This window comes from Alosa alosa, chromosome 14 (genome assembly GCF_017589495.1).
Source record: "Alosa alosa isolate M-15738 ecotype Scorff River chromosome 14, AALO_Geno_1.1, whole genome shotgun sequence".
Lineage (NCBI taxonomy): Eukaryota > Metazoa > Chordata > Actinopteri > Clupeiformes > Clupeidae > Alosa > Alosa alosa.
The window spans coordinates 727,490-739,671 of NC_063202.1; the positions used below are offsets into that span (position 1 = coordinate 727,490).

Here is a 12,182-nt window from a genome sequence, read left to right on the forward strand (position 1 = left end):
CCCTTGTTCGCCATGCCGCCACTATCTCTCGTCACAGATACTTTGACACACGGTGTGGAGCCAGGTGAGACAACACCAGGTAAGACACGAGACGACTACGCAAACGTTTTACGAAATGCAGTTTCGGCTTGCCACAGTTATTTGAATTGGTGAGTCTGTCTTTTGCTACTCTGTGATTTGAAACCCCCCCAAAATGAGCCACCATGCACTTCTTGTACAACTCTAATGTTACGGTGGCAAGGGAAGTACATTTTGTTTGCTTGGAAGAAACAAGAACAATAAAAAGACATCTACACAATTTTGAGTTTTATCGCCCGCATGCTCCCCTGTTTACAATTAACAGTTAAATGGTTTCTCACATATGCTTCTTTATACTGCCTATGGTTCTGCCTCACAGATTCTGTGCAGCAAGTCAGTTTCCTGGATCACAGATGTTGCATTATCTGAAATGGATGCTGGCACTGCAGTAAACAAGTCTAGTGTGAGTTAAAAGTGTTTACTTGATACGCCTTAATATACTTTGCTTCCACAAAGTTTGACTACTGAGCTGTTTAATTCAATCAAACTCCAGCAGACAAACATATTTAACGCCTGCATGATTCGAACGTTTGATTGTTTGAACTGCGAAGTGAGCCCATAACAGATGTGGTTCATTGAATAACTGCCTGAATTCACTTATTTTACACAATAGTGAAAGCTAGACTTTAAATACTACCTAAAAAGGACCAGAGAGAGATGTGAAACTTGAAAATGTGTCTTGGCTAAACAACATCAAAGTTCATAAGAGATAAGCTGTAGAAACACTGGTTATAAGTAAATGTACTGTGGTCTAGCCTAAGCATATTAATCCACTGTAGTGACCATAGAAACATGTTGAATGAGGTAAACGTAAAAAATGAATAAATAAAAAAATAAATAAAATAAATGTACAAATAAAAAATTCACCCACACAATTTCATAAAATGGCTCATCTTGTTCTATTCACCTCAGAAACATTAGACATACACATACACACGTCGTGGACATGACTTAGTATATAGTATGTACTATAGTATATATACTCTTTTGATCCCGTGAGGGAAATTTGGTCTCTGCATTTATCCCAATCCGTGAATTAGTGAAACACACACAGCACACAGTGTACATACACACAGTGAGGTGAAGCACACACTAATCCCGGCGCAGTGAGCTGCTTGCATCAACAGCGGCGCTCGGGGAGCAGTGAGGGGTTAGGTGCTTTGCTCAAGGGCACTTCAGCCGTGCCTACTGGTCGGGGTCCGAACCGGCAACCATCCGGTTACAGGTTCGAAGTGCTAACCAGTAGGCCAAGGCTTCCCGTGACTTAAAACATTCCGGTTACACTTACGGATTTCTGTGGCTGTGATTGTGATATTGTGCCACATGTCAGTCTCTCTGTCCAGTGGCTTGGCGAGCGTAATCTTGCCGTCATCCGCGTTGATATTGAACTGCCTCTCTAGGTCAGTGTGCCGATCAATAAAATACCTGTAAATGAGAGAAGAGCAGGGATGACCAGAGTGGCAAGCACACCAGCGTGTATTGAGAGCCAGAGTGCAGCCACTAATGCGGCGGATCTGGTCCGCAACCATCCCAAAGTCATCTGGCAGCTGTGGTACACAAGTAACAGTTTGAGGCCATCCCTATGGGTCTTCCATTTAATGATACTTTATCCATCAGGAACTCCCACAGATGAATATATGTTAAAGCCAGTGGGAACTCAATAATGATCACCAGGATTAATTAAGGGCCCTTGGATGAGCGGTGGAGGACATTAAAGAACCATCAGCCTTAAAAGGCCCTATTTTTACCACCCTTTATAACACCCTTTATAACACCCTTTATAACACCCTTTATAACACCCTTATGCAGATAGGAGGCTGCACGGGCCTCTAAAAGGCCCTATTTTTTAACACCCTTATGCAGATAGGAGGCTGCACGGGCCTCTAAAAGGCCCTATTTTTTAACACCCTTATGCAGATAGGAGGCTGCACGGGCCTCTAAAAGGCCCTATTTTTTAACACCCTTATGCAGATAGGAGGCTGCACGGGCCTCTAAAAGGCCCTATTTTTTAACACCCTTATGCAGATAGGAGGCTGCACGGGCCTCTAAATAGCACACATTAATGTTCACTTCCCCCTGATAGGTCATTAGGCGAGGGGAGGCATCAGCCTTTTCTTTGGGAATAAAAAGTCAAACACGCCAGCTCTGAGCTGCTCCACGCCACAGCACCCTCTGGCCCCCAGGGGCTGCTAAATGGGAGACATCCCTCCTGGAGCCATATCCATTTTTTTCTGTGTAGGACAACACTCGTTTTTCACTGGCAAGCTTTACTTCCCCAAAACATTCTACAAGGTTGTGGTACATGGGCTACGGTAATTATTCAAGTCTTGGTGTCTGCATGAATACCTCAGTGCTCTTTATATTAAGTGTCAACAATGCAATGTAGTTACTACTGTACAGTATGTGCATGTACTTATCACGTTTGTCTACACCATAAAAGGTTCCTTTCCCCCAAATACATTGTGACAAATATGTAGTGACACATAAAAAATAAATAATAGTCATCACATTGAGTTATTAAGTACAAAATGTTCAGTCTGTTATCAAGTAACTTAAATACATAAAACATGCATAAAGAGCGGACAATATAAATATTGCAAACTACTGTCTCAAAATGCCATTCCATTTTATGGGCTGTGACTTTGACCCAACTGTCAACTGCACAATTATTTTAACCTCAATTCTTGTTTGGCCCTGCCCTTGCCTGTGGCTTTTTGTGACCCTGGTCAACCCTCGGAACCTTCATGGCCTATGTACTCCCTTATGGCACAAGGTGGTTTATGAAAACAAAACATGTTATATTTGTCTGCAAATCTGACATACTGGTGATGTCTATTACTACTTCATCCGTGAGTATGGTTCTTGTAAATCCAAGCCCTGATTCTGAAAAGACTGCTTCTGTTCTGATGTGCTGGACTAGATACTAGCTTAGTTGCTTTTACCTAGACAATAATGCATTCTGACTTAGGAACTGTCCATCTGGTCAACCTTAGAGGTGCCCCTGGTGTCTTGTTAGGGGGGAACAGAAACACGAAATAAAGAGTGAAACAAAAAAAATAAGTTATCTTCTCAAGAATAAAACATTGAAAAAAACAGTCAGGAAATACCATACACAAACACTCTAAATAACTAAAACACACTAACAGTAATCTCCCAAAAGATTCAGAATGTAAGGGAAGACATCTATGACTCCAGCCATGTTATTTTTTCCCCCTGACGAACCATTCTAACTCCTAAGAGGAGAGAATGCTGAAGTCCAGGAGGAGTGCTCCACGGTAGCGTGACACTTAAAAGACAGGCAGACAGCAGGGGCCACCAGGGACCAGTCGTTGGGAGACTGAGTGGATTTCCATCAGACACTGACAGTTTCGCCGAGTGGAGGGAGACAGAGCCCGAAATGTTCTGCTACATGTCAATCAAACTGACAGACGAATGTGGGGAGAAAAGGAGGAAGTGAAAAAATAAATACAAATAAAATAAATTAATAAATAAATAAATAAATACAAAAAATCAGCTAAACAGGCGAGATAAACAAATAAATACAATTTTGGATTATACACATTGTTGTTGTTTGTCTGCAGAGGAAACCACTTATGTCCTGCGCTCTTTTTCAGAAGGAGTCTTGTATACCTTTTAAACATGTAATTGGCAATAGTGTTTTAATTAAATGTGCTAAGCAGTTCCTATGTTTGATTGTGTTCTGCAGGTGTTTAGGAGAATAACAGAGCCTTAGGCACAGATGAACATGGCTATCCCTGAATGTCCCTTTCACCCCCCCCCCCCCCCCCCTTTTAATTAGGTCGGCTATTCCACTGGGAGGGTCACAGATGCACAATAGTATGCTGCTGCTGCTGCTGCTGCTGCCTCATGGATGGACAGTGTGTTGTGTCCAAAAGATAGTTTTCTACTTTTTTTAGATGTAATCAGAAAGAAAACAAAGAAAGAAGTGAAAGTGAAACAACTCAGCCAGCTCGTCCGGAATAAACGCAAAGCACTCGCTATCACCCCAGTGAAATAAAAAAGTGAATTGCAGTGCATATTGTTACTATTTATGCAACATCTATCTATCTATCTATCTATCTATCTATCTATCTATCTGTCTATCTATCTATCTATCTATCTATCTATCTGTCTATCTATCTATCTGTCTGTCTGTCTGTCTGAGATCTGAAAACAAAAACAGGTATAGAGAGAGAAAGAGAGAGGGGTGGGCATACTCCTTTATTGAGGGGAGAGAGAGAGAGAGAGAGAGAGAGAGAGAGAGAGAGAGAGAGAGAGAGAGAGAGAGAGAGAGAGAGAGGCAAATTATTAGGTTATTTTTCTTCCCCCAAAAGAGAAAAGGAAACAATTGTATCCCGACGCCTCATTATGATGAGAAACACACGCTCTGACGTCATCATGATGAGAAACACACGCTCTGACGTCATCATGATGAGAAACACATGCTCTGACGTCATTATGATGAGAAACACACGCTCTGACGTCATCATGATGAGAAACACACGCTCTGACGTCATTATGATGAGAAACACACGCTCTGACTTGCAGCTGCTAGTGGAAGCCGCCGAGGCATCAGAGTTTATGATGACTGTTTAAGTCACACTCGCAGACGCCCTCACACACAAATGATGTGTGACACTGATTATTGCACATAGATCAGCAGCCGAGGCAATATCACATGAGGGAAAGCAAAAGAAATGGGTTAAACAAGCTTGTTTAAAGCAGCTACTGTTTTGGAGACATTGCCAAGATGAGGATGTGCATTGCATGATTACTTCACAGTAGGTAATGAGGATGTGCATTGCATGATTACTTCACAGTAGGTAATGAGGATGTGCATTGCATGATTACTTCACAGTAGGTAATGAGGATGTGCATTGCATGATTACTTCACAGCAGGAAATGATGAAGATGAGGATGTGCATTGCATGATTACTTCACAGCAGGAAATGATGAAGAAGAAGCAGAAGAGGAAGAGGATGAAGAACTAGCAGAAGGTGATGATGATAGACAGTGACCACACCAGTGTACTGTTTCCCTCTATTGCAATTACACAACCAGTTGAGTGTTGTCCCATGTATGTTGCTCATACGTCACATAAGATGTAATGGAACGCTGGCCAAGATGGAAGGAAATTACTTATATAACCTTCTCCAAAGTGCCCTTCTGATGTTTTCAAGAAAATGTACCACTCGAGGCCCGCTGAGATTGTCTACAGAGATGTTAAACTTCACATATTATCCATCTCCCAACAACAGAGGCGGCACAAGAGTAACACACACACAAACGCACACACACACACACACACACACACACACACAGAGACATACTGTGCATTGTGAGACTGGATTTGTGTGGCGATGAATGAATGCCCGCTCCTACCTGATGGAGCTGCCGACAGCATCGGGGTCGCGTGCGGTCACTGATCCGATAATGGTATTGATTGGGGCGTTCTCCTTCACGTCCATCATGTAGGCCACTCTTGTGAAGATGGGAGGCTCGTCGGCGTCCTCCACCGCGATTCGGACAATGGTGGTGTCCTTGAAGGGGCCATTGGGTCCGTAACGCACGTTGGTCGCCTCCACCGTCAGGTTATAGTGCTTCTGGGTCTCAAAGTCCAGGGGCTGTGGAACGAGACGGAGACAAATGTCCCTCACTAATGACCATCGCAGTGAGAACAAATTAACCTAATGTTGATGGATGAAAGTTTGGAGGCATTGCAACTCTGGGAGCAACAGTGCCATCTCGAATCCTCGGACAATATTGCTGTAAATCATGACTGAGAGAAAAAAGACAATGCTAAGCAGAAAAAAGGAAGGAGAAAGGCATTGGGTATTAGCAATAACCAGAATTTCACCTGAAGCAATCTGGGCTTAATTAATTTGTAGTCAGACACGGCATCTGTTGTGGATTACACTATGGCTGCAAATAAGGTTAATCTAATAACAAATCACACGATTTCTTTCATGAAAAACAAACAAACAAATAAACAATAATTTGTATGTTTGTGCTCTCTCAAGATATAATTATGCAAGCCCAAAAAAGCATGACAATAACAATGTTACACTCTTCTCGCCGGCGATAAACTGTAGAGGGGAGGAATTATTGAGGTATCAGATAAAGAAAATCTGTAAATCCCCTTGCTGGATAGCTATTTCAGATCCCCCCTGATGAGTGCTAAACAGAGGCTAGTATTTCAAGACTTCAGGCCACAAATATTCCACAAGGCAGTGGGCAAGCAAGGAAGACCAGCCTTAGCAATTATTCTGACAACAACAACACCCCCGCCGCCAACACCCACACACACCTCTTCCCTCTTCAGAAACGGGAGAGCCAGATTTAAAACATGTCCACGCACTTTAATACTCTCCTCGTCACATTCTATTTGTAAGGGATAAAAATGTCACACTTTTACACTCTGGCCATCCCGGTCCAGCCCTGCCCATATTCACAATCACCCCTGTGTGTGTGTGTGTGTGTGTGTGTGTGTGTGTGTGTGTGTGGCCGCTCCTTCACGTGGAGAATAATGGGCTCCCTAACTATTATTTATGGGCAAAGCTAAACTGGGGCCTTGGCTGCTGCGGGGAAGGTGGCTGTGCGATGGGGAATAGGACTGGGGGAGGGTCCACACCCCCATGTTTAAAAAAGGAAGAGAGGGAAAAAAAAGAGAATAAAACCCATTTCCCCTCGGCCAGGTCCTGGCACGGGCTACTGGCCGGGTGCCGAGAGCAGCCAGGGCCGTGGGCATGGAGCAGCTGGAGAGGGCCTACCAACGAGGGGGCTTTGAAGTCAGCTGGGGCTGGCATCAGGGGGTGGGTGGAGGGTGGTGGGGGTGGTGTTATGGGAGCGCTGGGAACAGACCCCCCCGCCCCAGGCTGACCGGCGCGGTCGAGGAAGCTCTTATCGAGGATCGCGGTCGCTTTTATTTAAACTGTCCTCTCCTCCTGCCACCCCTGCTGGCGCCCAGGTTCAGTAAGCGGGTGAAACAAAAACCATACATTTAGATTACCATAGCAACGCCACGGAGGCTTTCGAAGTCTCAGACATACATCACAGAGCCTCTGTCTAGTGCAGAAATAGTGTCCATATACTGTATGTATCACTGCAACAGCAGAATCCATAGGGCTGTGCTCTTGATTTGAACTAAACAAAGTTTCCCTCAACTTTTGTGCTCTTTTAGCAAATTTCGAAGGACACAAAGTGGGATGCAGCACTTTTGCTCTAAAAGTCACTTCATTCAACTTCAGACACACAAAAAGGAAGCGATGGTGGCAATTGCATTTGTATACAGTCAGAGAGCTCCTGTACTCCTGTACGCGAGCACTTCAGCAGTAAGTAAATGCTTCAAAAGCCACTTCTTGGCCATGTTCACTCACAAGTCCATTTTGAAATCCAAAAGAACAGTGGAGAGGAAGTCAACACGGCGCTTCTCTGAGCTGCTTGTGCCCTTTTGACTCCCCTCACACTGAGTCAGCCATATCTGCTCTGACCCTCTCGGCTCCAGCTGCCTTCCTCATCCTTCTTCTGCTAAATACGGCTGCTCTTGAACCGCTGCAGTCCGCGGCTTTTGTGGCATTCCTATCGACGGGGAAGAGGCATCGGAGGCTCCAGTGTGTGGCAGCGGGCGCAAACTATTTTGATAGTTTGAGGGGGAAGGGGGATGGGCAAGCTGACAACTTTCTTTTTTCTTTTTTTTTTCTCCTGTGATTTTCCCCACATCCATACCTCTCAACGCTTACTGCAGGAGCGTCACACTCCTCTCTGTGGCGAGGGATGTGGGATGTGGGATGTGGGATGTGGGATGAGGGATGTGGGATGTGGGATGTGGGATGTAGGATGATGTGGGATGTGGGATGTGGGATGTGCCTGGAAACAACAGAGAATTCTTTTTTTCTTTTTCATTTCCCGAGACTTCAAAAGACGAGTGCCGGCTGTTGGGGGAAGTGGAACATCCCACACAACAACACCCTCCACCAAAGGCCTGAGGGGTGTGAGATAAAAAGCTTACACCCCGCAACAACAAAAACACTTCTCACTCCGTGCTTCTCTAGCCCTGTTCAGATCAATATTTTTAACCTTGCCCCAAAGGATCTTTCAGAATTTGTCCTCAATTGCTGACAGCGGTTTTGGAGGGAATATTTATTTGCATGTGGATTTATGTGTGTGCATGTGTGATAGAGTGTTGTGTGATAAAGGACAGGAAAGGGAGAGATAGGGAGTGGGAGAGAGGAAGAGAGAGATGGAGGCAGGAGGAGAAGAGAAAATAGGAAGAGAAACAGAGAGAGAGAGAGAGAGAGAGAGAGAGCTTTGTTTGAATTGTTCCGTTTAATTGTTTGTTTTTCTCGCCGTGATAAACGGGGCCTGTGCAGAATGCTGCTCTTGTTGTGGCTGAGCCAAGCACTGCTCTGTGACAGATGCTTAAAGAGGGAGAAAAATCGGGCTTGTGAATCTCTGGAGCCGTGCTCATCTCCCTTGAACTTGGCCTTCGTGTGGACATGTGGAGAGGTGAGGGGGAGAAAGCAGGCTGCTGATAGTCTGTTGTTCTCATGCAAAGCCATCCATCATGCTATTAGCTATTCAGGCGACGGACTCTTCCAAGCCAGAAGCTCCACAGTGGCAAGGATGTGGTGCACAACAGCCAAAATAATGAAAAAAAAGAAAACAAAATGTTGCATGCAAGCAAGACAGATCCAGAAAATGTGAGCAGCCTTTTTTCCCTTTTATTGTATTGCCGCCACAGAGCTCTTGTGTTTAAGCAAGTGCATCTCTTTATTTGGCTCAGGAAGTGTCCGTCGCAAAATTGTCCTTATTTCCAGAGGATCAAATGTTAGCACGAAATTGCCACACTGTAATTTCCTGTGCTCATTATCACCATGGCCATTGTTGAAATCAAGCATCTCCCTCTTCATATTGCCTGAGCACATGTCCATGGTAGCATGGTAGCGTTTTATGAGTTCTATATGTACAGTATGTATGAATGCAATATGCATGCTCCCATGCATGCAGTCACCACAGATGTCCTTGGGAGATAAAAGTGGCCCATTTCGCTCCATCAGAATGAAGAGCCCTTGATTTGCATACAATGACTTTTTCATATGCAAATACCTCACACTAGGGTGAGGATGAAGTGCAGGTAAAGTCGGAGGATACATTTTTTTCCGCTCTGAAAGACCGGCTTTTGTTACTAAGCACCAATTTGTAGGCAAAGTTCTCCCGGCGTCTTCAAGGAGAGAGCTAATATACTGCGCTGACTGACTGAAACAGCTTCATTTGTCATTGAGGTGGTGGGCACAAACTTCTTCTTGGAATGTCTATTGCATTGTGGTTTAGGCCAGTAGCGACATCGTGATTTATGCAGAGTAACCTTGGAATATAGATACCAAAACTGACCCTTGTTGACCATTATTGCATAACCTTTTAATGAAGCTGGCACACAACTTACACCATGTAATAATAATAATAATAATAATAATAATAATAATAATAATGATAAAAAACACCCAGTGGTTAGTATTTGCAAAAGTATCTCCCTACAATAGAAAGAAGTTCCTACAATATCATTATACAAGACCCTTGCAGGGTAGCATTAAGATTAAGTCTAGCGTTAAGTCTATAGCGTTAAGTTTGGTGAAGTGTCAGAACATGCCCTTACATGATGTTGGGCTGGTACCGCAGGGTATTCTTAATTATGCAGATACAGTGCTCTAAATGTACGTAAAGCTGGTGGGAGAAAGTCAGTTGACAGCTGGGAGATGTAACAGGCAGCTCACCTTCTTCAACATGATGACACCCTCCTGGGTCTGGCTGTCGGTGGTGATCTCAAAGACACCCTTCTCGTTGCCAGTGATGATGGCGTAAGTGGATTTGGCATTCTCGCCGATGTCTTTGTCAGTCGCCTTTACTCTCCCTCCTGGTTTCCCTAAGCCCAGGCTCTCAGAGAAGATAAAATCATAGAAATCTGTAAAAAAGGGAAGACAAGAAATCTGTCACATCATTTTAGACCACACACATGCCATGCACTGGACCAATATGAACAAAGTCACACATTTTCTAGATAATTAAAGAAAACTAACAACTGACTGAGGCTCCTGATCATGACAAATGAAACGTGGAACTGGGTTCTACGTACTCTTGGCAAACTTGGGTGGGTTGTCATTGATGTCTGTCAGCCTGACAGTGACTGTTGTTGTCCCTGACAGTCCACCCATGTGCCCACCCATGTCTTTGGCCTGAATGACAACCATGTACTCATCTCGAATCTCACGGTCCATCCCTGGCAACGCGATGCCAATGGTTGCTGAAAATGATAAAAAAGATAAAAGTATGAGAGTATGTCATGTGTCATATCGTAACATACTCCATTGAGTATATTAGTATTTAGTGTAGTATATTTCATTGAGTATATTAGTATTTAGTGTAGTATATTCCATTGAGTATATTAGTATAGACACTATAGTGTAGTATATTTCATACACTATGGGTCCATAATAACATAAATGCTTCCATTAGCTAAACGGGTGAAAATATGCATGTTCATTTGTCACGTAATCCAAACACAGACTAACATCATCGTACTATATAACCAAAAACCATGGCAATCTGTAAAACGAAATCGCCCCCCCATATTTAGATCTGTGTCATCACTCACATTATTTTGGTTCACGTTCGAAGACCCAGTTTTCTGAACGATTAAAGGAAGCTCGGAAGGCACGCCCTACTTGGATCCTGGGCAGGTCTTCGCCTCCCTCTGCTCTGGCACTGAGAGCTGGCATTGCAAATCAGCTTGCTTGTTTTGGCTCAGCACTCCACCATTGCCTAAAGTCATTTGTATTCTGACTGAATGAGAATTATGCTGTCTGTCTTGTATAATCTTAAATATTGTATGCAGGATGGACCTTATTGACTGTAGTGTCGCCATGCGGAATATAAAATAGCTCACCGGCAGCTGTGGATAATCCACTCACCGAATGCAAGCCTCTCTGATCATCAAAGCCCAAGCCAAGTCTAGCACATAAAGGCACACTTTGTCAAGAGGCACCTGAACAGTTCCAGCTTGCAAAATGTACCAATATATTTTTATTGTCATTGTAAAGAAAGAAATATAGGAAGGGAAAGGAAAGGAAGAACATAGTTTGTGCACTTGTGAGTGTGTGTGTGTGTGTGTGTGTGTGTGTGTGTGTGTGTGTGTGTGTGTGCGTGCGTGCGTGCGTGCCTGTGTGTGTGTGTGTGTGTGTGTGTGTGTGTGTGTGTGTGTGTGTGTGTGTGTGTGTGTGCAGTGGGGTGTTTGTAAAGGTCATGCGACAATAACAATTTAGGAGGGAAAGAAAACACTCTTCGGAAACCCTGTGTTCATTTCATCACTCTCTCTCTTTGGTCCCAGCTGTGCGGCCTCCTGTTTATCAATAATTCACTTTTGTGTAAACATTGTCCTTCTCCATCTTTATGGAACCCAAGTGCACCAATCTCTGCAGCCTCTTCCCTTTGAGTTGATTTTGAAAGCATGCTTTAACAGTGCTTATCAGCCACCACTTGCTTTTTTAGGTAACTCCAAACTACAGTGTCCATTAATGGTTGATGTGAAGGTGGCACCCTTTTTTGTTGTCTAGGTACTGCCTGCTTTTTTGTGAAGCAATATCTCATGGCATCCTGATAAATTGAGGGCAAATAGTTCAGCCCACATGCAGTAGGTGGCAGAGTGCAAAGGAAAGGAAGATTACAACCTTTGCGTTGTTGCCAAGGAGCCTCTCACATCGGGCAGACCAACACGGTACTTAAAGCAAGAAAGCATTGGCACAGAGGCTTGACCTGACATGCCAAAAAAAAAAGAAAAAAATCAAATCAAATCAAACAGTCCGACAACAACCACGAGAGAGAAGTGAGACGCGAGAAGCACCAGGAGCGGATCTGAGGTGTGTGAGACATATCTGAGGTGTGTGAGACATATCTGAGGTGTGTGAGACATAACTCCAGCGAGCGCCGCCTCTCCGTTGTCATTCTTGTCTCCGCTCATCTCCTCTCACATGATTGTTAGCAATTTAAATGATGTTATTATCATCAGAAACTGGGGGGGGACGGACATTCATTTCCATGGATATAGGGCTTTG

At 44.0% G+C, this 12,182-nt stretch overlaps 1 protein-coding gene across 3 annotated transcripts in view; it reads right to left on the reverse strand.

Moving 5' to 3' along the window:
- The window catches only part of cdh8 (cadherin 8), a 95,252-nt gene that overhangs the window by 10,379 nt on the left and 72,691 nt on the right, over positions 1-12,182 (reverse strand). For all 3 annotated transcript variants that reach the window (XM_048263560.1, XM_048263558.1, XM_048263559.1), the window contains exons 5-8: positions 10,208-10,375; positions 9,849-10,036; positions 5,461-5,702; positions 1,367-1,503 (exon numbers count right to left, since the gene is read on the reverse strand). In XM_048263560.1, coding sequence (XP_048119517.1) covers positions 1,367-1,503; positions 5,461-5,702; positions 9,849-10,036; positions 10,208-10,375 — 735 coding nt within the window. The remainder of the gene's footprint in view (positions 1-1,366; positions 1,504-5,460; positions 5,703-9,848; positions 10,037-10,207; positions 10,376-12,182) is intronic.